A 25078-nucleotide genomic window follows, 5' to 3' on the forward strand; every position below is an offset into this window, starting at 1 on the left:
TCCAGGCCTTTGCTGATGCCTCATCACTCTGGTCCTCTTCTCCCAACCAGACTGGGCTCCAGATGGCAGGGGCCAGGTTAGTCTGGAATCACCGGCACCTAACCCAGTGCTGGCTGGGACCATCTGTTACTAAGTGCAGGCTCTGCAGCCGGACAGACCAGGTTTATCACCCTGGTTCCCCTGCTACCAGTCATGTGACCTTAGGAAAGTAGTTTACTTTAAACCTCAGTTTCCTCATCCAAAAATGGAGACAGTAGGACTATGAAAGGACATAAATTAGGTAATTCACATGAAAGCACTAAGATGACAGCTGGCAAATAGTAAGTATTCTACAAAATGCTGGCTATAATTAGTGGTAGTGATGGGCAGCTGATACACTGCTGTTTAATAGATGTTTCTGGGACCTGGTGCGGTGGCTCATGCCTGTAATCCCAGCACTTTGGGAGGCTGAGGCCAGGGGATCACGAGGTCAGGAGATCGAAACCATCCTGGCTAACACGGTGAAACCCCGTCTCTACGAAAAACACAAAAAATAAGCCGGGCATGGTGGCGGGTGCCTGTAGTCCCAGCTACTCGGGAGGCTGAGGCAAGAGAATCGCTTGAACCCGGGAGGCAGAGGTTGCAGTGAGCCGAGATCGCGCCACTGTACTCCAACCTGGGCAACAGAGCAAGACTCTGCCTCAAAAATAAATAAATAAATAAATAAATAAATAAATGTTTCAATGTTCTTAGTGTCTGGGGTCAGGTAGTTTGTCCATTCATTAATATTCCAGGTGCCAAACCTGTGAGCAATGACACTCCAGTAGCAATGAGCACTTGTGGCATCCAGATCTCGGTTTCTGAACTGTTGTCTGCTAAAAAGTAACCGAAGCTCCCTGAAGAAATGACTGCTGCAGGGAGAAGGCATGACTGAAATATCTTACCGTATCATAAAGCAAGAAAATGCTCAAAGAAGTTGGATTAGTGCCCAAAGAACATAAGAACTGTCTTGAAGGCGCTTCCCTGGCCACACTTGGGGGAAAAAAAATGACCAGAAACAATAATAATTTATTACAAAAGGCAACTAAAAAAAAAAAAATCCAGGAATCCATAATGAGGCTCCAAAAAAAAGAAAAAAAGAGAGGGTATATAACTGATATTTATCATATATGTAATCTATAGTTTTATATATATATATGTCAGTGCTGCTAAAATCACTAAGTGAAAGGCTGATAGAGAAGAAGATGGTCCCAGAGAGTACCTGTTAATTACAAATGGAAGAAGGTAACATTCACTGGAGAAATGGGGCAGACACCACTTTTACCAAGCGATCAAGCTTCACATTACCCAAAACGAGACAAATTGACATTATCCAAGTGTGTTCTGCAGGAAAAAAATAAAAATAAAAACTAACCTGAATCTAATTATGGGGCAAGAGAGAGGGGAGGATTAGACAAATCGAGAATATGGGGTATTCTATAAGACAACTGGTTTGGACCCGTCAAAATTATCAATGTGATGAGACTCCCCCTAAAAAAGGAAGGACTGATCTGAATTAAAGGAGACGGAAGAGAGGTAACTCCAGGCAGTGAGTGAATCCAGGAGGGGAGGGGGTCTAACTACTGAAATTGGAATATAAACTGTCTATTGGCTAATACTGCATTGGCAAGTACTGCATCGATATGAAATCTGTTGGGTACGAAAACGGCACTGAGGTCATGAAGAATGCCTTTGTTCTTAGGAGATGCACTGCCGAAGTATTTATGATAGGAAATCTCTGAAGAGGAACAGACGTGAGTCTCAGTCTCTCGGCCCACGGTTCGCGCGTGCGCACAGCCCCCTCTTTCCTAGACTTATTTAGCGCGGCCAGAGAATCAGATTGTGCCCACAAGGCGGAAATGCACGACAGCGGGTTCCGGTGACCACGAAGGCGGCAAAGGCGACAGAATGGAGGAGGTGCCTCACGGTGAGCTCGCGGAGGGGGCGTGGGTGGCGGTGCGAAAGTGTAGCGAGCTGCTCTAACTGTGGTCTTGTCTCTGCGCAGACTGTCCAGGGGCCGACAGCGCCCAGGCGGGCAGAGGGGCTTCATGTCAGGGATGCCCCAACCAGCGGCTGTGCGCTTCTGGAGCGGGGGCCACTCCAGACCCGGGTGAGAAAAGGGCAAGGCCTCAACAGGAAGTGAGAGGCTCAGGCCCGGAAAAGGCGGGGCGTGGGGGAGGGGGCGGGATCTGCAGAATGAGTGACAGAAGCAGGCTAGAAGGTATTGTATTCGGGGAGGGGTGGGACCCAGAGGGGACGGGGCGTGGAAAGTGGGCAGGGTGAGGGCAGAGCTTGAAATGACTGACTGACAGGAACGAGGCCTTTAGAAGGCGAGCGCTAAGGATGTGGCGCGGATGGAGGGTGGAGACTGACCGGCGCGGAGTCGAAAGGGACATAATTAAGAGGGTCGGGGCCAGAGGTTTGAGTGACAGTAACCGACCGCGGAGAAAACGGGATAAACTTCGAAGTCCGGGAGTCTACATCCTGGCTCTGCCAGCTACTTTCTTGACACAATTTTCTTCCTTTTGAGGAGTGATTCTCCTATTCATTAAACAAATGTGTTGATCGCCTCGTAGGTATGGTGCTGTGCTGGGGACACAGCTGGGGATCAGGCGTGGTCACTGCCCTAGTGGAGTTTAGCTTAACGGGGAAACAAACACGTGAGCTAGCAGCTAAACCGCCACAGCTTTAAGTGTTGTGAAACACAGATGCGAGGATGAGAGGACCCTGGGAGCCTACTCAGAAGGACCTTAAAAAGCAGGAGGCAGGAGGACATTCTTTTTTTTTCTTTTTTTCCCCTCCTTTTTTTTAGACAGAGTCTTGCTGTGTAGCCCAGACTGGCATGCAGTGGTGCTATCGCGGCTTACTTGCAACCTTCGTCTCTCAGGTTTAAGAGATTCTTCTGCCTCAGTCTCCCAAGTACCTGGGACTACAGGCACCTGGCACCACGACTGGCTAATTTTTGTATTTTTAGTAGAAACAGAGTTTCACCATGTTGGCCAGGTTGGTCTCAAACTCCAGACCTCAGGTGATCCATCTGCCTCTGCCTCCCAAAGTGCTGGGATTCCAGGTGTTAGCCACTGCACCTGGCCAAGGGGGAGAATCTTGAAGGAGTTCAAAGAGAGACTTGGGTTTGTTTCTTGGGTCCATGTAATGTGACCTTCAGCAATAGTCCTAACCTCTCTGAGCTTCTGGTTCCTCATCAAAAATGGAGACAGGCGGGGTGCAGTGGCTTACGCCTGTAATTCCAACACTTTGGGAGGCCAAGGTGGATGGATCACTTGAGGTTGGAAGTTCGAGACTAGCCTGGCCAACAAAGAGAAACACTGTCTCTATTAAAAATACAAAAATTAGCTGGGCATGGTGGCAGGCACCTGTAATCCCAGCTACTTAGGAGGCTGAGGCAGGAGAATCACTTGAACTCAGGAGGCGGAGGTTGCAGTGAGCCGAGATCACGCCACTGCACTCCATCTTGGGTGACAGAGTGAGACTCTGTCTTAAAAAAAAAAAAAAAAAAAAAACAAGAAAGAAAAGTATCTCCAGACATTACCAAAGGTCCCTGGGGGATTTTGTCCCCAAGTTGGAGACCATTACTGTATGCAGAGTTCCCTTCTGGAGCTGGGAATACAGCACTGAAAGCTTCAGACAGTTCCTACCCTCGTGGAGAGTATGTTCTAGTTGGGGGAGACAAACATGTAAACCAATAAATGAGACACCTTCAAGTGTGATTATAGCCTTATTTTCTTCCTAACACTTATTTATCCATTGACTAAGAGGTATTTCGGAGGATCCTTTTAAACAGCCCCAGGACTAAGACTAGGACTAGGACTTAGCTCTTTCTAGTTGACGGGAAGAGTGACATCTGAGGTTTGGTCAGGGACCTCATCCCCTGAACTTTGGCTTTCTTTGCAGCTATAGAGGAAATCAAAGAGAAAATGAAGACCGTAAAACACAAAATCTTGGTATTGTCTGGGAAAGGCGGTGTTGGGAAAAGCACATTCAGCGCCCACCTTGCCCATGGCCTAGCAGAGGATGAAAACACACAGGTGAGACCTCAGGAACCACTGGGAGATGCTCATTCTGTCTGAGGGTCATGACGGCTACTAAATAACGGATTCCTAGGCCAGGCGCAGTGGTTCATGCCTGTAATCCCAGCATCTTGGGAGGCCAAGGCGGGCAGATCACTTGAAGCCAGGAGTTTGAGATCAGCCTGGCCATCATGGCAAAACCTTGTCTCTACTAAAAATACAAAATATTAGCTGGGCATGGTAGCGCAGGTTTGTAATCCCAGCTGTTCGGGAGGATAAGCCATGAGAATCGCTTAAGCCCGAGAGGCAGAGGTTGCAGTGAGTTGAGATTGCACCAGTGTACTCCAGCCTGGGCGACAGAATGAGACTGTCAAAGAAAAAAAAAAAAAAAAAAAAACTGATTTCCTTAGACTAAGTTGAATTGGCCTCTTTGGAATCTCAATCCTGCAGAGAACAAAGAAATACCCAGTAGTCAAATGAAGCATTTCATTGGATTCGCTAGCCAAGAAAATGACTAGCAGATGTACATCTCTCCTTGCATGTGGATAGTTTATTACATGACGTTCATGCTTCTTTTTCCTCTTTATTAACCCCTTTTTGCTTTTCTCTAAGCCAGGTACCTGCAAACTATAACCAGTGGGCCAAATCCAGCCCATCTCCTGTCTTTAGGGCCTGTGAACTAAGAATGTTCACATTTTTGAAATGTTTTTTATTTGTGTGAGACAGGGTCTCACTCTGTCGCCCAGGCTGAAGTGTAGTGCTATGATCAGGACTCACTGCATCCTCTACCTCCTGGGCTCATCAAGCTATCCTCCCACCTCAGCCTCCCAAGGAGCTGGGACTACGGGTGCTTGCCACCATGTCCGGCTAATTTTTGTGTTTTTTATAGAGGTGAGATTTTGCCGTGTTGCCCAGGCTAGTCTTGAACTTCTGAACTCAAGGCATCCCTCTGCCTCGGCCTCCCAAAGTGCTGAGATTATAGGCATGAGCTACCGCGCCTGGCCTAAAATTGCAATTTTTAAATTAGTACCTAAGTACCTACATATGATCCTTGATTTTGCCCACAAAGCCTAATAATATATTTTCTATTGGCCTTTGTGGAAAATTTTTGCTGGCCCTTACACAAGTTTATTCATTTCCACCCAGGTATACAGACGAGCATGAAAACTCAAATTACCCAGTGCTGCCCTCTGGATCTCAGCTTTAATAAAAGGGGTTGTGGGTCGCTAAGAACACACACTTTGGAATCAGACAGCCCAAACTCAGGTCCCAGCTTCATCTACACCACTGCTGTGACCTTGGGCAAGTTACCAGGCTTACTCTTCCTCCATTTTCTCATCTATAAAATGGGACTCCAAGGACTGAGTGAGATGGCACATATAAAGCACTTAGCACGGGGCCTGACTGCTCAGTAAATGTCTGTGATGGCCACCATTTTTATTACTGTATTTCACTAACTCAATATGAAGGGATGATGATTATACTGCGTTAGAGACGAGTTTGTAGCCTACCCAAAGCACGGTACTGGGCAGATTCAAAATATACTTGTTGGGCTGGGCATGGTGGCTCACGCCTGTAATCTCAGCACTTTGGGAGGCTGAGGCAGGCGGATCACTTGAGGTCAGGAGTTAGAGACCAGCCTGGCCAACATGGTAAAACCCTGTCTCCACTAAAAAAATACAGAAATTAGCTGGGCGTGGTGGTACGCACCTGTAGTCTCAGCTACTCAGGAGGCTGAAGCACAAGAATCATTTGAACCCAGGAAGCAGAGGTTGCGGTGAGCCAAGATTGCCCCACTGCACTCCAGCCTGGGTGACAGACCGAGACTCTGTTTAAAAAAAAAAAAAAGTAGATATACACACACACCCCCATGCCCATGCATATACTTATTGATTCATCATTCTGTTGCTCAGCAATCTCTTGCCATTTGAGGGTCAAATTTGTATTGGCCTAGTGGGCTGGCCAAGAAATCTGCTTTCTCAGACTGTCTGTATTGTTTAGAATAATCTTTGCTTTTCAAAGCTGTCAGGAATATTCCTAAACAGCTCACTGGAAATGGGCTTTCATCTCGCCACTTGCAAGTAACCACTTGTCAGTAGACAACTGTTTACATCATTCACTTTCATGTAATTACATTCTGAAGTCTTTGCTGCATGCCTGTCTAGACTTTGCAATATACAGAAGGAAGGCACACCATTCAGTGTGGAAATATGGCTAGATCAGCTGTATTTCTTTATGCAGTGATGGTTTAAAAAAAAAAAAAGAAGTTAGCATTTAGGAAAGTGTGTTTTCCCCAGGCAGACCTACTCATGACAGTGACATTGCTATCTGCAAAGTGTCAACACATGGAAAATGCTGAATATGTCTTGATTAAAGTCAAGCAGCACAGATTTCTCCCTGCCCTAAATCCAGCAGGATGGTAAGACGTGCCCTGACCCTTTTCTGCCTGCCATCTGGTGGTCTGGTGGAAGCTTGGCTCTAACTCTACGCAAGACCATTCCATGTTAGCGCTTGAGGCAGGCAGGGCCTTGGATCAAGAGGCAGCAGAATTAGAAAACACCCCTGACGGGTCACAGGCTGCCCATGGGGTGTGTAAGTTGTGGTGAAGGCAGAAGGAGCCTCTGTAGCATAAGCCTGAGCCATGAGACAGCCAAGAGTCACACAAGAGCCAGGCATGGTGGTGAACACCTGTAGTCCCAGCTACTCAGGAGACTGAGGTAGGAGGATCACTTGAGCCTGGGAAGTCAAGGCTGCAGTGAGCCATGGTTGCACCACTGCACTCCAGCCTGGGCAACAGAGTGAGACCCTACCTCAGAAACAGTGAATAAATAACAAGTCAGCAACTTCCAAATTAAACTTTTTTTGTTGTTTGTTTTTTTTGAGATGGAATGTCATTCTGTTGCCCAGGCTGGAGTGTAATGGTACGATCTCAGCTCACTGCATCCTCTGCCTCCCAGTTTTAAACAATTGTTCTACCTCAGCCTACTGAGTAGCTGGGAGTACAGGCGCATGCTATCACGCCCAGCTAATTTTTGTATTTTTAGTAGAGACAGGGTTTCACTATGTTTGCCAGGCTAGTCTCAAACTCCTGACATCAGGTGATCTGCCCGCCTCAGCCTCCCGAAGTGCTGAGATTACAGGCATGAGCCACCGCACCCGGCCACCATAAATTAAACATTTATGATCTTTGTGATCTGAAAGGCAAACTGTCATTACAAGGTCAGCACTAGGTGTTTCAGGACTCAGTGTGCAAGGCCCTCCTCTGGGTCCTGGGACTGCAGAGCTGGGAGGGGCCTTGACCCCAGAGCACTCGTCTCGCAGATCGGAAGCCCAGACAGCCAAGGCTTAGAGAGCAGAAGCAACTTGTGCAAGGACTAAAAGTTGGGACTAAATCCCTCTTCCCTTACCCTCCTCATCAGGGGCAGTTTGGGGTGCTGGATAAAGGAGACACTTTGGATCCCAACAGCCCTGCAGCGTCTCCACCTTCTGCAGCAAATGCCGCCTCTTCCCATCAGCTGCAAACACGGGCCCAGAGATCCTGCTGTGGAGGAATGCAGGCACATTGCTCTCAGCTTTGCTTCTCTGGCCTAACCTAAGCAGAATTAATTGGACAGATTTTGGGGTAGTAATGGGATCAGCAGGAAGTCTGAACAGACAGGACCCAGGACTGCCCTGGCCATCTGGGTAGCAGGAGCTTGTCAGCAGCCTCCTGGGCCTGCCACAGGAGTGAGTGCATTAGATGCTTCTCACATCCTTACATCATTTCGCTCAAGATTCACTCCCCAAGGGAGTGAAATTCCTCTGAAGGGAATTGATTAAATTGTTCCCTGAAGGAAAGGCATGGAGACAGAGTCACTAGAAACCTGAGAGTATCGAGGAAAGTCTCTATCACAGTCATGGTGGTAGTGTCATCTCCCCATGGATCATCGACACATCAGTCCCAAGTATCAAGGTCCTGAGAGAGCAAGTCAGGTTTTCCGATGCTGTCACTCTGCTGTGCTCCTCGGATGGCCCCGTAGAGGGCGCCTGAGGCCAGCGCTGGTCTGTGGATGGCATTTTCCCGTGCACCACAGGTTTGAGACAGCACTGGGTGCTGAGGAAGTAGGAGGCTGGGTTTGCTGAGAGGATTCAAGAGGGAGGCAAGAAACTAATTCAGAGCAAGTTGAAAAGTGACCCGGAGGTCCAGCACTTTGGGTTTGAGTGATCGCATCTTTCAAGATGAATACTGGCCTTGTTCTCAGAAGGTTTCTGAAGGCCGTCTCAGACCTCCTGTGTCAGAGGGGAAAGCTTGGGGTGGAACGGGTCGCCTGAAGCTGTACCCGAGTCACAAGCAGAGAACTTTTCCAGGTTTCCATCTTACTTTAAGTCTCTGTTTTGAAAGCTTAGCCCAAACCATCATTCACCTTCAGGATCAAAGGAAAACAGGGCTTGGTCAGGTTCAGCTAGAGGCTCCTCTCTGGTCCTCCACAGCAGGCCCCGTGGTATACTGGAAAGAGCCCCAGTTGGGGCCAAAAGACCTCAGTTTATGTCCCAGCTCTGTTCCCTGCTTATTGAACTGGTCCCCTCTGAACGTCAGTTTCCTCCTCTGTAAACCAGAGATAATGATACTTACCTTCTAGGCACATGGCCGCCTCAGCCTCCCAAAGTGCTAGGATTACAGGCGTGAGCCACTGTGCCCAGTCCACAATATTTTTTTAATACATTCATATTCTGCTTAAATAGGCTAGATTTGTCTTGCATCTGAGACTCCTGAACAAGAAAAGTTGAGTTTGAGAAAAATTTAAGTTGCAGAAACCAAGACTTGGTGAGGGGGTGAGCAAAGGAGAGCTGTTGAGGGTGTCTCCAACATTGCTGTCACTTGGCTATTCAATGTATTCTGTCACAGAAGCCAAAAAGGCGCTAGGCCCCTTTCCCTGTCACTTCCAGGCAGGGCTCAGCAAACGGTCTGAGCTCGAGCCTCCAAGTGACCTGACGGCCAGGTCTGTAAGATCACCCTTGAGGAGCTCAGCCAGGCTAAGGGGTAGGGGAATAGGGGCATCCGTGTTTATGAACCCTGAGATCAGCGTTAGGACTGTCTCTCAGGAGAATCTGATGGCTCCAAGTTTGACCCAGTTTTTGTCTTCTCCCCTGTCCTCCTCTAACCCCACTCCCCTCCCAGTTGTGCGTATCTGGAGTGTGTGCATTCAGTTATGTAACCATTTGGTCTCTTCTTGTTCCCCAGATTGCTCTTCTAGACATCGATATATGTGGGCCATCGATTCCCAAGATAATGGGATTGGAAGGAGAACAGGTAATAGCCGGTTACAGAACTCAGGAAATTATTCTCTTGAGGCAAACTCTGTAGCACTGAACTGTCAAACCTCAACAAAGAGGTGTGCGGAGCCTATAAATGTTTTTTTTGTTGTTACTGTTTTGTTTTGTTCTTTTTGAGACAGGGTCTCACTCTGTCACCCAGGCTGGAGTGTACAGTAGCACGACGTCAGCTCACTGCAACCTCCGCCTCATGGATTCAAGCAATTCTTGTGCTCAGCCTCCCGAGTAGCTGGGACTACAGGGGCGTGCCACCATGCCCAGCTAATTTTTGTATTTTTGGTAGAGACGGGGTTTCGCTATGTTGGCCAGGCTGGGCTCCACCTCCTGACCTCTGATGACCACCTGCCTCAGCCTCCCAAAGGGCTGGGATTACAGGCGTGAGCCACCGCACCTGGCCTGTAAATGTTTTTGTGGACATGAGGAGCTCAGATACATGCTCAGTAGTCCATCTGTCTACTTTTAACAACAACTGTGAGTTTTGGGGAGGGCAGGATTACATACGAAGTCTGTCTACACCACTGGAGAAGCACTGGTTTCGATGCTTCCTCAGAGGGGAAGGGAAACAGCCAGCGAAATGCAGAAGTAAGACACGGAAATTTAGCTCTGACTGGGAACATTCGTCCAGGGCTTGGTAGGGGTCTGTACCCTAGAAGCACGGGAATATTTCTGCCCTTGTGGTCTGCCCTGGGGAACTGAGACTGCAGGGCGGGTGAGTGATGTGGGCTGGGGGCAGGGCCGTAGCAGTCTATGTAGTTGCTGGCCTCTTCTTGCTAGCAAGAAGCTCTCCAAGAGAGGATTCCCCCAAGGGCAGTGCATGGAAGCTGGGGGTGCTGGGATGTCCCAAGAGTCTCAAGATTGGTTGTTTAATTAGTGTCAGGGATGCAATGATCCTGTTCTGGGGATGCAGTGGTGAACACGGTCCATGAAGACCCCTGTCTGGGTGGGAGAAGGCAGATGCTAGATAATGTGAAACCAACCCAGAGTGAGGGGAGAGACAGTAGGCCAGGGTCAGAGGGGCTGAGGGGTGGTCAAAGGTGCCCTCACTGAGAAATGGCATTCGAGCAGAGGATGACGGGAGCGGAGAGCTGGGGGAAGAGCATTCTGGGCTAAGGGAGCAAGTGCATGGGCCTCTGACGCAAGGTGTCCTTGTGTCCTCAGTGGAGTGACCAGTGGGGCTGGAGGGTGGCCCGAGGCAGATGGGGCCAGGCCTTGCAGGCACTTCTAAGGTCTTGGGGTTTGCTTCCGAGGGAGTAGGGAAGGAGAGCAATGTCACCCCTTGAGGCCTGGTCACATACCCCAATGGATTTGGTAGCACGCGCCCCAGTGAGGGTACAAGCTACTGTCATCACACCTAAGTATTTCATAGAAACAGAAAATTTAAAAGAAAATAAAACAGAAGTTTCGCCGTTTTCTTCCCCTGCACTATTGGATCATCCTGTTTACCCCTCTTTTAAGACAAGTGGACTTAGCAAATGAGTATAAATAGGAATGAATGGTTTTGTGGGGTTTAATTTTATTTTATTTTATTTTTATTTATTTATTTTTTTGAGATGGAGTTTCACTCTTGTTGCCCAGGCTAGAGTGCAATGGCACAATCTTGGCTTACTGCAACCACCACCTCCTGGGCTCAAGCAATTCTCCTGCCTTAGCCTCCTGAGTAGCTGGGATTACAGGCGTATGCCACCACGCCCAGCTATTATTTGTATTTTTAGTAGAGACGGGGTTTCACCATGTTGACCAAGCTGATCTCGAACTCCTGACCTCAAGTGATCCTCCACCTCAGCCTCCCAAAGTGTTCGGATTACAGGCGTGAGCCACTGCACCTGGCTGGGTTTCTTTTAGTAGAACTTCAGAGTCAGTCACAGAGGACCACATGTTGTGTGATTCCACTGACATGCAGTGTACAGAGTAGGTCAGTCCACAGTGGGAGAAAGTAGATGAAGGGCCCTCTAAGGCTGGGAGGATGTGAGAGACACTGGAGAGGGGGTGGTGACAGCTGAGGGGTATAGGGATTCTTCTTAGCGCCATGAAAATGTTCTAGAATTGTGGTGGCTGGGTACAGTGGCTCACACCTGCAATCTCAACACTGTGGGCAGCCAAGGCTGGCAGATCACTTGAGGTCAGGAGATTGAGACCAGCCTGGACAACATGGTGAAACCCCATCTACAAAAAATACAAAAATTAGCTGGGCATGGTGGTGGGCACCTGTGTTCTCAGCTACCTGGGAAGCTGAGGCAGGAGAATTGCTTGAACCTGGGAGGTGGAGGTTGCAGTGAGTCAAGATCACACCTGTGCACTATAGCTGGGTCGACAGGGCAAGACTCCATCTCAAAAATAAAAATAAAAAAACTGTGGTGATGGCTGCACCTTGTGACTGTACAGAAAGCCACTCATTCAATGGGTGAGTCGTGTTGTCTCTGAATCATGTCTCAGTAAATCTGTTGAGAAAAGTAAGGCTTCATCATGAAAATTAAACTTTCATTTGCGCTTTGTGTGCTGTTGGACACCTGCTGGAGGGAAGAGGTCAGAATCTTGTTGCCCCAGGGAGCTCCCCTTTGACCCCCAGCCCTTGCCCTTGGGGGCAGCGGCTGGAGCTGATTCGGGACAGGTTCTGAAGCAGCTGTTTCACGAGAGCTCATTCCCTTCACTCCTGTGCTTTTATGGAAGCCACCTCATTGCTCCACAAGTACCTGCATTTTGTCATCAGTCCCCAGCCGATTTTTATCACTCTTTTAAAATACCTTAGACACAACATCATATTTGAACTTGAGTAACTTTGGTTCCCTATCTAGACACCCAAGTAGAGTTTCCAAATAACCCAGCTTAGGGCACAAAGGGAGTTGAGTTGCATCTTTATTACCCACACCCCAGTTGTTCACCTTCTTTTAGGAATTTCGTGGTACCACATAAGACAACGAATTGTATTTCATAAAACCATCTTCTTTCTTTGTACAATTTGTGCATGAAATGTGACCAGGGTACGTGATTTCTACTAACAAACATTGGTGCTCATGTTCACACAGGTTCACCAGAGTGGCTCAGGCTGGTCTCCAGTGGTGAGTTTTCACCTCTTTGTCCTATTTTCACAGTAGTGTGTGGTTGTGTGTACATAATGGGTTTGTGGTTTGTTGGTCCATGGGTATTTATTAGGGTGCTTTTCGAGGCACAGAGGATGTGATTAAATCCAGTGATTGGCAGGCTTTTTCTGTAAAGTGTAGGATGGTAAAGATTTTCAGCATGTGGGCCTACATTCCCTGCTGTCGTAGCACAAAAGTAGTAACATGTAACTTAACAACCAGGACTGTATTCCAATAAAACTTTATTTAAAACACAGATGGTAGGCCAGATTTGGCCCTGGAGGCCATAGTTTGTAAATCTCTGGTTAAAAGAGTTAAGGAGGCAGGGTGCGGTGGCTCACATCTGTAATCCGAGCACTTTAGGGGACCAAGCCAGGCGGATCACTTGAGGCCAGGAGTTCGAGACCAGCCTGGCCAACATGGCGAAATCCCATCTCTACTAAAGATACAAAAATTAGCCGAGCATGGTGGTACACGCCTGTAATCCCAGCTACTCGGGAGGCTGAGGCAGGAGAATTGCTTGAACCTGGGAGGCAGAGGCTGCAGTGAGCTGAGATCGCACCGCACACTTCAGCCTGGGCAACAGAGCAAGACTCCATCTCAAAAGAAAAAAAGAGAGTTAAGGAGATGACATTTACTTATTTTAGCTGAGTTCCCTGTCATTGCAGCCCATGGACATACAGTGCCTCTTTCAAATCCCCCAATGTGGTACCCCCCCTTTTTTTTTGTCCTCAAAAATGATTTAGGATGCAAAGAGTAAATATGCTCATAGGTCATATCGTAGTTTTGTCCTGAAAATGTTTTTTTCAGTCAGAGCTCAGACAGAAGACCTGGGGGAAAACCTCACTATGTGGTTTTGAGTAAAGCGTGTCTTGCCCTCGCCCTGTTCCCTCTGCAGTACGTGGAAGACAACCTGGGGGTGATGTCAGTGGGCTTCCTGCTCAGCAGTCCTGATGACGCTGTTATCTGGAGGGGACCCAAGAAAAATGGTTTGCCACTCTGCCTTTGTTTCTCACATTCTTCCACGCGCACTGTGGCTCCTGGCCTCATCTGCTCCCTATCCTGCCAGTCTCAGCCTGCTGGACTTCACACTATATTATTTTTAAGCCTCCAGTGCCTCTTTCTTCACTGGTTGAAAAGAACTAATATAAATACTAGTTTCCATTACATAATTGTAAATATCTGCTGTGCGTTTTTCTCTCCTTAAAAGCTATAGCACCCTGGCCGGGTGTGGTGACTCACGCCTGTAATCCCAGCAATTTGGGAGGCCGAGGCAGGCGGATCCCCTGAGGTCAGGAGTTCAAGACCAGCCTGGCCAACATGGTGAAACCCTGTCTCTACCAAAAACATAAAAAATTAGCCGAGCACGGTGGCACATACCTGTAATCCCAGCTACTCGAGAGGCTGAGGCAGAGATCCCAGGAGGCAGAGGTTGCAATGAGCCGAGATCATGCCACTGCACTCCAGCCTGGGTGACAGAGCAAGACTCTGTCTCAAAAAACAAAAAGCTATAGAACCCTGAAATTATTTTTATCATGGTTTTATAGTGGCTTATTTGGGTCAGAGAGGTGAGATCAGCAGCAGGCTGATCTGGTACTGAGACTTAAGGTAATAATGTGAAAGTGTTATCAGGGCAAGCGTCAGCCTTAGCACTATTGATACTTTGAGGCAGATAAGTCCTTACTGGGGGAGGAGTAGACCGTGTTCTACATCATAGGGTGTTAAACAGTGGCCCTGACCTCTACCCACAAGATGCCAGTACCACCCCCTACTCTATTTGTGACACAACCCAAAATGTCTCCAGACATTGCAATTCACTCTCAGTTGACAGCCACTGATTTACAGCATAGACCAAAGGCACAAAAAGATCAGATCATGCTTCTCCTTGAGCTGGGCACGGTGGCACACACCTATAGTCCTAGCTACTTGGGAGGCTGAGGTGGGAGGATTGCCTGAGCCTGGGAGTTCAGAGCCAACCTGGGCAACAAAGCAAGACCCCATCCTTGAAAAAAGAAGGGAGTTGTAAGTACAGAAAAGAAATAAGCACCCCCTGCGGATTCCTCTTTCTAGGCATGATCAAGCAGTTCCTCCGAGATGTGGACTGGGGAGAGGTCGACTACCTCATTGTGGACACCCCACCCGGGACATCCGATGAACACCTCTCGGTCGTCCAGTACCTGGCCGCCGCACGCATCGACGGAGCAGTGATCATCACCACTCCCCAGGTGAGCGAGCTCCCAGCTGGAGCTGGGTCCAAACCGTGCTCCACACGGCGAGGTTTCTTTCCTGCCCAGTTCTGATATCCTGGTCTCACCAAGGCTCTTCCCAGTGTGTGTTCCACAGCTGCATCCAATGCGCATCTGCAGAAACCTCTTGTTAAAAACTTCAGCCGGGCACAGTGGTTCACACCTGTAACCCCAGGACTTTGGGAGGCTGAGATGGGAGGATCACTTGAGTCCACGAGTTAGAGACCAGCCTGAACAACATAGCAAAACCCTATCTCTACAAAAAATAGTTTAAAATTAGCCAGGTATGGTGGCTTGCACCTGTAGTTCCAGCTACTTGGGAGGCTGAGGTAGGAGGATCATCTGAGCCTGGGGAAAGGAGGTTGCGGTGAGCCATGATCACGCCACTGTAGTCCAGCCAGCACAACCGAGTGAGGCCTTGTCTCAAAAGATAAAAATAAGAAAAACTTCGTCTTTAGTCTAAACATTCGCAGCTGACAACCATTCAACGATTTGTTTTTTTTAGTCCATGGATTAAACAATAGGTCAAGAATGCTTTTTGAACTTTCGTCGAGGAGACTGGGGAAACCACCAGTGCAGTTATAATTCATATTGTGCTGCCGGTCCCCGTCAGCCTTGCCATGTCCACGTCTCAGGTCCTCCAGTCTACAGTGGATTTTCCATTTACATCCCAGAATGATTTAGGAAATCTCTCCAGTTTTCAACAGAACCAGCCAGGTGCAGACAGGGATTTCGAGATAAGCCACTGGGTGCCTTTGCTCCTTCCTTAGTGACACCCAGCACCGCTCTGTAGCAGTCACCTGGTGGCTATTCCGCAGGGCCCTTGGTGAGCCCGAGCTGAGGAGAGCGATAGGAAGTTTCCTCTCTGGAAGCCCCGCAGAGAGCGACTGCAGGCAGGACCATGATGCTGTCCATCTCAGGGGCCTGAGAAACCATGGGCTCTTCTCCACAGTTACGCTTGACTTCTCTTCGTGACGTTCTCCTCCACATCTAAGAGCCCAGCAAATGAGGTTTGATTTGATCTCACTGGCCAGAATCCATCAGGACGACCCATAGTCTCACCCTCATCCAGCACTCACTGAACTCTACGTGCCAGGCACCAGGACAGTAAAAGGGCCTGGCCCTCCCTGGTGGCCCCTGTGGCTCCCTGAGGAAAACAGGTGCTGGATACACACATGAGGGTACAGCCATGGCCCAGCGGCCATGGGAAGGGTGTCTGGGTCAGAAAATGGTGACAGGATTCGTGTCCACTCTGGCATCCTGCAGAGAGGGAACATGTGGGCACACGGAGGAGGAGGATACCAGCTGGGTCCCTGGATGGGCGGGAGGATGGCCTGGTCTGGGTGATGGCAGTGGAGGTAAAGTGGATTTGTCCTTAGGAATGTTTTCTGTCGCATTTTTAAAAAGTAGTTGGTTCTGGGTACAGTGGCTCATGTCTGTAATCCCAGCACTTTGGGAGGCCAAGGCAGGCAGATCACTTGAGGTCAGGAGTTTAAGACCAGCTTGGCCAACATGGCAAAACCCTGTCTCTACCAAAAAATACAAAAATTAGCCAGGCGTCGTGGTGGGCACCTATAATCCCAGCTACTTGGAAGGCTGAGACAGGAGAATTGCTTGAACCTGGGAGATAGAGGTTGCAGTAAGCCGAGATCGCGCCACTGCACTCCAGCCTGGGTCACAGAGCAAGACTCTGTCTCAAAAAAAAAAAAAAAAGAAACAAAGAAATGAGAGACTGAGTCGCAGCCCATTGACTTTCTAGCTGAACGCCTCTTCCTCTGCATCCTGCCTCAGTGCCAAGAGCCAAACAGGCATCTCAGGAAAAGAACAGACCCAAAGCCGTGAGCCTTTCGGGCTCACGTGAGTGGTGAAGCCCCAGGTGCTAAGGAGTCACTACACCTGACAGTGATAAGCCACAGCAGGACTTGGGCACAGAGATCTGTGGTAACATTAACTGGGGAAAATAGGGAGCTACTGAGCAGTGTGTATACACAGTAATCACACTGTAAAAACTCAGAGTTTAGAAGGAAATGCAAAGTTGTCCACATTGGGCAATATTCTCTATTTTCTTTTAGTCCATAAAGTTGTTTGCGTTTATAATTAGCTACAGCAGGCATCGGCAGACTTTTCTGTACAGGGCTAGATAATAAGTAGGCTTTGTGGACCCCACAGTCCCTGTCCCAGCCCCTCAGCTGTGCCACCGTGGCGTGAAGCAACCACAGATGGTGCCCGGAGGGACAGGCATGGCTGGTTCCAGAGGAACTTTATTTATAAAACCAGCCAGATTCAGGCCCCAGGCTGGGGTTTGCCAAGCTCTGGTCTAGAAAACAGTGTACACTCTGGCTGAATATAGTATAGCATAGAGACATGGAGCGTGTAGATGTGTTAAAAGGTCTTTTCAGATAGGTACGGTGGCTCATGCCTCTCACCCTAACAGTTTCGGAGGCCAAGGCAGGAGGATCACTTCACACCAGGAGCTTAAGACCAGTCTGGGCAACAACCACCTCTACAAAAAATTAAAAAGTTAACCAGGCCGAGTAGCACATGGCTATAGTCCCAGCTACTCAAGAGGCTGAGGCAGGAGGATTGCAAGAGCCCAGGAGGTCGAGGCTGCAGTGAGTTATGATCGTGCCACTGCACTCCAGCCTGGGCAACAGAGTGAGATCCTGTCTCTGGAAAAAAAAAAAAAAAGAGTCATTTTTTTTTTAGATTGATTTCTTGCTATTTGGCTGTGTGAGAAGTAAATAGCACCTCAAATGAACAGGGCTTAGCACTAGTAGGCACTAAATAAATATGGATTTGGCAAAGGGCATGTGTTAGTTCATTTTCACACTGCTGTAAAGAACTGCCCGAGACTGGAGAGTTTATAAGGGAAAGAGGTTTAATTGATTCACAGTTCCGCATGGCTGGGAAGGCCCCAGGAAACTTACAATCATGGTGGAAGGCAGAGTAGGCACATGTTACACAGTGGCAGCAGTGAGAGAGACAGTGTGTAGGAGGAACTGTCAAACACTTACAAAACCATCAGATCTCGTGAAAATTCACTATCATGAGAACGGCATGGGGGAAACCGCCCCCATGATCCAATCACCTCCCACCAGGAACTGCCCTCAGCACGTGGGAATGATGGGGATTGCAGTTGGAGCTGAGATTTGGATGGGGACAGGACACAGAGCCAAACCCTGTCAGGGCAGAAACCTCTAAGGCTTTATGATTGTGTATCCACTGCACTGCAGCCACCCTCTCGGCTGCACAGACATTCCCTTTCTCACACTTTGCTGCTAGAATCACTGGTCTTTTCACCTTCATAGGAGGTGTCACTCCAGGATGTCCGGAAAGAAATCAACTTCTGCCGCAAGGTGAAGCTGCCTATCATCGGGGTGGTGGAGAACATGAGTGGCTTCATCTGTCCTAAATGCAAGGTGAGGGCGCGTGGGGCCGCCAGGCGAGCCCAACAAGGTCCTGCTCTCATGGTTGAGGAAACAATCGAAAGGCTGCTCTGCAAACCGTTTCTGCTTTCCCCGTAATTTTGGGAAGTGGAATCACAATTAAAATCCCTTTCTGCTGACTGAAGGAAAGTTCTTTTGGTGTTAAGTGTTTCACACTCAAACTAAGCCTTTTTTTTTTTTTTGTAAGTTTCTTTAAAATGTGGTCCATCCTTGTGATTCTACAAAAAAATGATGTTTCCTCCCCTTTGAATTTGCTTTGCAGAAGGAATCTCAGATATTCCCTCCCACGACCGGGGGTGCGGAGCTCATGTGCCAGGACCTGGAGGTCCCTCTCCTAGGCAGAGTGCCCCTGGATCCACTCATAGGTGGGTGACCCCCATGTGGGGCGGGACCTCACTCCTTGGTCAACCCCACAGGCATGGTTCGGGCACAATGGGGGCAGCTACGGAGAGGGGCAATGGAAGGAGGAAGGTTAGTAGGGCGCTGGAGCCAGACCCACCCTCCAGCTGGCACCCCGAGAGGCCACCAGGAGAGAGGCCAAGACCCCTGCGGGCAGGTCGCGGGAGCAAGCAGGCCTCAGGCAGAGGGGTGAGGCCTGGAAGAACAGGGTAGAAGTTGGTGAGGGTGCTGGTGCCAGGGGACTGAGGAGGGTGCCTGATAGAGGGGCACCAGGGAATGGGCATGGCATCCAGGTTACAGAGAAGGGCAGCCTGAGGTGAAAAGTCCCTCAGGAAGGAGCCCAGCCTCCTGCGCCCCGAGAAGCCAGCACCGCACAGATGAGGCCCCTTTGTCTCCAGCGCTGGGACAGACGGGAACGCGGATCACTGGCCTGCTAGCAGGGGCCAAGTTCCCAGCAAATGCTCTTCTTCAGTGCCTGGGTCCCCCAGGATCCCAAGAGATGCCCACTCCCGGAGTGGCCCTGGGGCTGAAGGAGGGACGGGGTTCACATCTCCACCCACATGCCTGCAGGGCACCCATTCGCAGCAGGGCGCTGGGCAGGACCTACACTCGAAGCTGCTCCCCCAGCAGGCTGCTGTCCCCCAGGACCGCAGAGCCAGGCGGGCCTCCATCACTGTTACTGGGGCCCACAGTGGGGCTCCTGCCAGGGGTCCATCACTAGCCTTTAGGTCTGAGGGGAGAACAGAGAGAGAAGGCTGAAGGGGAGGCCAGGGTCCAGGAGTGCCAGCTGCACCCATACCTCGGAACTTCTACTTCATTTGTCAGGGAACCAAGGCCAGTGAGAGGTGTCTGTGCGGGGATGGGAGCGAGGGGGATGGGAACGAGGGGGATGGGAGCGAGGGACAGGGCGGGTGAAGAATGCCCTGGCCAGGAGGGTGGAGGCCTAGTGCTTGGGGAGAGGGCGGGGAGAGCCTGGAGACTGGAAGCGGGAAGCCACAAAGCCACGTGGGGAGCCTTGGGGAAGGGCCTGGCTGCAGGGGAAGAATAGGAGCCTATGAGAAACAGCTAAGTGTCAGTGAGTGTCAGTGTCACGTACCTGGGAGCAGGAGGCTCGGGGGCAGCTGCCCTGGGATAGAGGTTCAGGATGAGGCCCTGGGTTCTGGTGTTGGTATAGAAAGGAAGGGACACACACAATAGAGAAAGTGACGTCATCTGAGGGTCGAGTTGTCCCTGCTGCCAGTACAAGCCACCTGGAGGAGGGTCCGTCCCTCAGAGACAGTGAAGACAGGTTGAGGGAGGCCAGGCCTTCTGGGGTGCTGTGGATGAGGGGCTTGGGGGCTCAGGTTGTCAGCAGGCTCTGGGGTCCGTCAGGAGAAGGTGGTTCGTGTCCATGCAGTTGAGTGTTGAAGCCACAAGACGTGGACAGGATTGCCAAGCGGGAGCCGGGAGGACTGTGTTAGGGGACAGCTGCCTTGAGGAAGTGGTGGGGGAGTGAGGTGCGAGGGCCACTCTGAAGATGGGAACAGCCCGGGAGAACACGAGAGACCCTGTGTACCCAGGAGACTGTGTCCCCAAATCCTTTTCCCTTATTCCCACATCCCACAATACTTCTCTGGCATGTGATTTCCCCAACAAAATGCAGAAAAGTACAGCTGCTTTCTCAACCTTCCCCAGCATTATAAAACACTCACCAGGCAGCTTTTGCAGTGGCCGGAAGTGGTGCTGAGAGCTGCCCTCTAAGGCCCCTGGAGGCAGTCGGGCTGCGTGAATGGATGTGACTGGGGACGAGAGCTTGCAGCAGCCCAGGGCACATCCATTCCTGCTAGCCTGCGCCTCTGCCGCAGTTCAGCTCTGCCGAGATGGGATTGGTGGGCAGGACGTTTGTCAGGGGAAACATCTGTGGGAGAAAATGACAGAGGAGAGTGTTAACCCACGATGAAGGAGTGGGGGAAGGAACGTATCAGCCTGCAAGAGCATCTCAGCCCATAGGAGTATCTCAGCCCAAGGGAGCATCCCCGCCCTCAAGAGCATCTCAGCCTGCTAGAGCACCTCAGTGTACTTTACTTTTTAGCATCTCAGTCTGCTAGAGTGTGGCAGTCTGTTGGAGCATCTCAGTCTGTTGGAGTGTGTCAGTCTTTTGGAGCATCTCAGTCTGCTGGAGTGTCTTGGCTGCTGTCAAGGAAAGCTGGGCACAGCCACCAGGGCATTTCTGAGCCCACTTACCCATCAGAGGGCCTGCATCTCCCAGAAATGTGCCTGCCCGAGTGCCATGCTCAGCTCAGTCACTAGCTAGGAGCAGCCTGGGGGCAGCATTGCCTCCACACAAACGTGGTGATGGATTTTGGAGCCTGGCAGCTGCTGCCAGAGATCCAAGAGGTGTGTCCTTATGGCCATCACAATTGCCACATTTTCCAACACTTAACGAAGAGCTAGAAATCTATATCCTTACCCAAAGTCTCCTGATTACTAAATGATGGCAACTAACTCCATTAAATACACACACACACACACACACACACACACACACACACCATGCTCTAGCCTGGGCAACACAGGGTTAAAAAAAAAAAAAGGATAGAACAATTCACCCAGTGTGGTGGCATGTGCCTGTGGTCCCAGCTACCCAGGAGGCTGAGTTAGCGGGGTCACTTGAGCCCGGGGAGGTTGAGATTGCAGTGAGCCCTGATCACACCACTGCACTCCAGCCTGGGTAACAGAGCAAGACCCTGTCTCCAAAAAAAAAAAAAAAAAAAACAATGGCATGCTTGCTTGCTGACCCACCCAAATATGTCCATGGGCCTAGCCACAGACCTGCCATTGCCATTGTCTGACAGATCAGGAAGTGACCTTGGGGCCCTCTATTGGATCCTGATGTGGCTTTTCTTCCAAAGAGCCACCAACCTCCATCTTCCCACCTCCCTCACACCGAGCCCTGGCTTCGGCCCTGGTCTTTCCTTTCAGGGCCACTTTTCACAAAGAAGCAAAGTTCCAGGTGGTTCACAAGAGCTAATTTCAAAGCAGAGGAGCCGCCAATGATAGCTGCGGGGCTCGTTCTGAGCTGAGAGCATTAAGTGCCTTCCAGTGGGCCTGGTCCTGTGTGTCAGATGGCACATTGCGGAACCTCACCTTGAGGGGAAACCACAGATAGCAAGGCCAGGGAGTGCCAGAAAGGAAGGGGTGGTTAACACTGTCACACACCCAAGAGGGTGGAGCGTGAGGGCCAAGCGACAGACACGCATCTGGCAAGGTCACTGGGGACAGAGTGGGGGCAAAGCCACCTTCCTAAGAACAGACAGGAGGACACGAGGACAGCACTTCAGTCCCCTCTGGGGACATGGTGGCAAAGTTGCAGATGCCAGCGCTCTGGTGCTGTGGGTCCTGGCCCCCGTGTGCTGAGGATCACAGGAAGGGCTGGCCTCAGATCCCTGCTTCGCCACTAGCTGTGGGACTTGGGCTAGTCATTTCCCCTCTCAGCCTCGATGGCCCCGTGTGTAAAATGCAGGTGACAATGGTGCCTAGTGAGGGATCTGCCAGGGTGGAGAGAGGATGCCTGGGATCTCTTGGAACAGGGCTGTGCTCACACCAGCTGTTCTGATGATGATGCCCGTTCTCAGAGAAGTGGGAGCCCAGGGGGAAATGCAGTTAGGATGGGAAAACACTAGAGCATATGTGTGTGTTGGGGGCTAGGGAGCCCTCTGGGAAAGGGAGACCTGGGTGAAAATCAGGGACAGAAAGTACCCCCAGCATGACTATTCTGGGATCCCCAGCCTCCCAAGTCTGGCCCAGCGAACGTGCACTCAGGGGCCTCCCTAGTAAGTTCCAGAGGGTGTCCAGGTTCTTGGCGCCTGGAACAAAATACTGGACAAAACGCACAAAGCGAGGAAGGAATGAAAGGATTTATTGAAAATGAAAGTAAACTCCACAGTGTGGGAAGGGAATGGGCCTGAGAATAGGGGCTCAAAGGCCCCATTACAGAGTTTTTGTGTTTAAATATCCTCTACTTGGGGTACGTCCTATATAAACGAACAGGATGAAGTAAAGTTACAGAGTCATTTATGGCGTATGTCCTATGGAGAGGACATTTCCTGTTATGGCTCAAGTGCGAATTGGCCTTATGTTCCCTATTTTCCTGCATCACTGGGCCATCTGGGCTCCCCATCTCCCACCACCGTCTCCCCACAGGCTTCTTCCCCGACTTGGACTTCCCTGTCCCACACGGCAGCACAGTAGTAAAGTTGAGGAAATGGTAGGTGCAAGGTAGGAACTCCTCCTGGGGTTCACCTGAGGCTGGTGACCGGACATGGGCAGTGCAGTCACTTGGCCCTGTTTCTCCGGCAGCTCAGGGCCTGGAGAGTGGGGAGAGCAAGCTGATGGCAGGTCCACCCACAAGTGGGGGCTGGTAGGGCAGACTGGGGGCGAGAACACCCCCAATGACTCCAAGGCCCCTGTGTCCTGTCCTCCTGGCTCTGGGATAACATAGTCCTAGAGAAACCTGGGTGTGCATAGGAGGGGACTGGAACAATGGCCACATGGCAGGGAAAGACTAGCAGACGGATGGACACCAGCACAGATGACCTGGAAGATAAAATTATACACAGACAAAGCAGTGGGCAGAATGTGTGTGTCATGTGCTCCCACTCGTATTTTAGGTATGTGAGTGTGTGTATGTGTGTGTGCACACTTGCGAATGTGCACATTTATATGCGCATAATCTTTCTGGAAAGACACCTAGAGCACTAGTAGCCCTTTTTGGACTTGGCCTTTCATGCCATATCCTTTTGTATTCTGTACTTTTTTTAATCATGTGCATTCATGATCCTTTTGCTCAAAAGCTAATCTCTTAAAATGCAGACTCCTGGGCCCACCTGGAAGCTGCTGAATCAGTTCTCTGTAGGGCCCTGGAACCTGCATTTTCTGTACGCCACCTGATTATTTAGCCACGCTGAAATGCTGGCTGGGGACCCTGCTGGAAGGAAGGTCCCAGAGACCCCAGTGGCCTTTTCTACATTGTTCTTCATTACAAGTGAAACGGACTCAAAATATTCCCATTGTCACCAGCACAGAAGGAGCCCCAAGATCTTGTGGCCACTCTGTTTTCCTCTTGGACTGAATTGTCTTCCATTTGTTTCTTTTAAGGTAAGAATTGTGACAAAGGCCAGTCCTTCTTCATTGACGCCCCAGATTCCCCAGCCACGTTAGCCTACAGAAGTATAATTCAGAGTAAGTATTTCCATGAGTACTAAATGCAGATGCCTGTGGGGCAGGAAGCAACATAAAGGAGCCAAGGGTATGGGGGGTGTGGAAGGACGGGTGGGTGGTGGGGTCTGCAATGACCACAGAGTGGCCTCCATAGCCCAGGAAGCCAGGAGTCCATGAGAAATCTCTCAGTGTGTGAGTATAGTGAATTAATTCATAGTTTAAAAAACACGGTGAGGGGTGAAATTTATGGCTTAGGAAATACATCCCAATAAATCGATAAAGTAATTCATTTAAAAAAGTAACTGATAAAAACAAAAAAACAGGCCAGGTGCAGTGGCTCCCACTGGGAATCCCAGCACTTTGGGTGGAGGAGGCAGGCGGATCACTTGAGGCTGGTCAGGAGTTCGAGACCAGCCTGACTAACATGGAGAAACACTGTCTCTACTAAAAATATGAAAATTAGCCGGGTGTGGTGGCGCTCGCCTGTAGTCCCAGCGACTCAGGAGGCTAAGGCAGGAGAATAGCTTGAACCTGGGAGGCAGAGGTTGCAGTGGGCCGAGATCGCGCCACTGCACTCCAGCCTGGGCAACAGAGTGAGACCGTGTCTTAAAAAAATAGAAATAAAAACTTTGGTTAGCCAGACCAAACCCACGTGCAGCCAGTGGCAGCCATCAGAGGCCCCAGAGTGAAGGCAAAAGTGTCAGTGTTTGTTAAAGCTGCGGTCTCCAAGTTTGTGGCTGGGTTTTACTTGCCTAGAAAAATGATGTTGAGGGTAAGGAAACAGCATTCCCAGAATCCTCCATCTATAGATGGGCCGAGGAAGGCTTCAGCCATTGGTTATGACTCTGATGGGCAGTGTGAGGTATTCCGGTCACTTTCAAAGACTCAGGGCATCACAGACACAGGGCTTTTTATGGAACTCGCCAGAGGATTCCAGCCCTGTCGAGACACGGCCCTCCCCAGCACAGGATGGGGCTGTCCAGGGGTGGACAATTGTTAGCACTCTATGCCTGTCATCTTGTTTTCCAGGAATCCAAGAATTTTGTGATCTCCGTCAGTCAAAAGAAGACAACCTCATCAATTCCTGAAATGAGAGAATGTTCAGAACCAAGCAGTTACCAAGTGAGGTACTCCCTGGGCAGAACATCCAGCCAGACCCGACCAGCTCCGGGACGGGGTGGGTCACAGCAAAAAGAAACCAGATGCTGGCGTGGTCCAAAGCCACTTTCACAGAGACGCTTTAATCATCGAGTATTTGTACACTTTTCCTTAGAACATATATAAAGGGCATTCTCTACAAATATGCCGTTTTAAGAATAAAACCCCCTCCTCAAACCTCTCCCCCGAGGCCT

The 25078-nt window shown here is 50.0% G+C and overlaps 1 protein-coding gene across 2 annotated transcripts; it reads left to right on the forward strand.

Annotated features, from left to right (window-relative positions):
- Positions 1–1762: 1762 nt before the first annotated feature.
- Positions 1763–25065, forward strand: NUBP1 (NUBP iron-sulfur cluster assembly factor 1, cytosolic). 2 transcript variants are annotated; one of them, XM_007985678.3, is made up of 11 exons: positions 1781–1945; positions 2024–2128; positions 3931–4064; positions 9268–9336; positions 12383–12415; positions 13335–13425; positions 14507–14661; positions 17991–18101; positions 18391–18493; positions 23664–23747; positions 24756–25065. In XM_007985678.3, exons 1-11 carry the CDS (start codon positions 1927–1929, stop codon positions 24812–24814), a joined length of 963 nt encoding a protein of 320 aa, XP_007983869.1. In that variant the 5' UTR covers positions 1781–1926; the 3' UTR covers positions 24815–25065. The 2 variants fall into 2 exon arrangements, with proteins under 2 accessions (XP_037845788.1, XP_007983869.1); XM_037989860.2 differs by lacking the exons at positions 18391–18493; positions 24756–25065 and having other exon boundaries at positions 1763–1945; positions 23664–23726.
- Positions 25066–25078: the final 13 nt, after the last annotated feature.

The sequence above is a fragment of the Chlorocebus sabaeus genome, chromosome 5 (genome assembly GCF_047675955.1).
Source record: "Chlorocebus sabaeus isolate Y175 chromosome 5, mChlSab1.0.hap1, whole genome shotgun sequence".
Taxonomy (NCBI): Eukaryota; Metazoa; Chordata; class Mammalia; order Primates; family Cercopithecidae; genus Chlorocebus; species Chlorocebus sabaeus.

Coding starts and splice junctions, on each gene's coding strand:
- NUBP1 (XM_007985678.3), top strand. Junction 4,065..9,267: donor CAGAGGATGAAAACACACAG/GTGAGACCTCAG, acceptor CTTGTTCCCCAG/ATTGCTCTTCTAGACATCGA. Junction 18,494..23,663: donor GCCCCTGGATCCACTCATAG/GTGGGTGACCCC, acceptor GTTTCTTTTAAG/GTAAGAATTGTGACAAAGGC.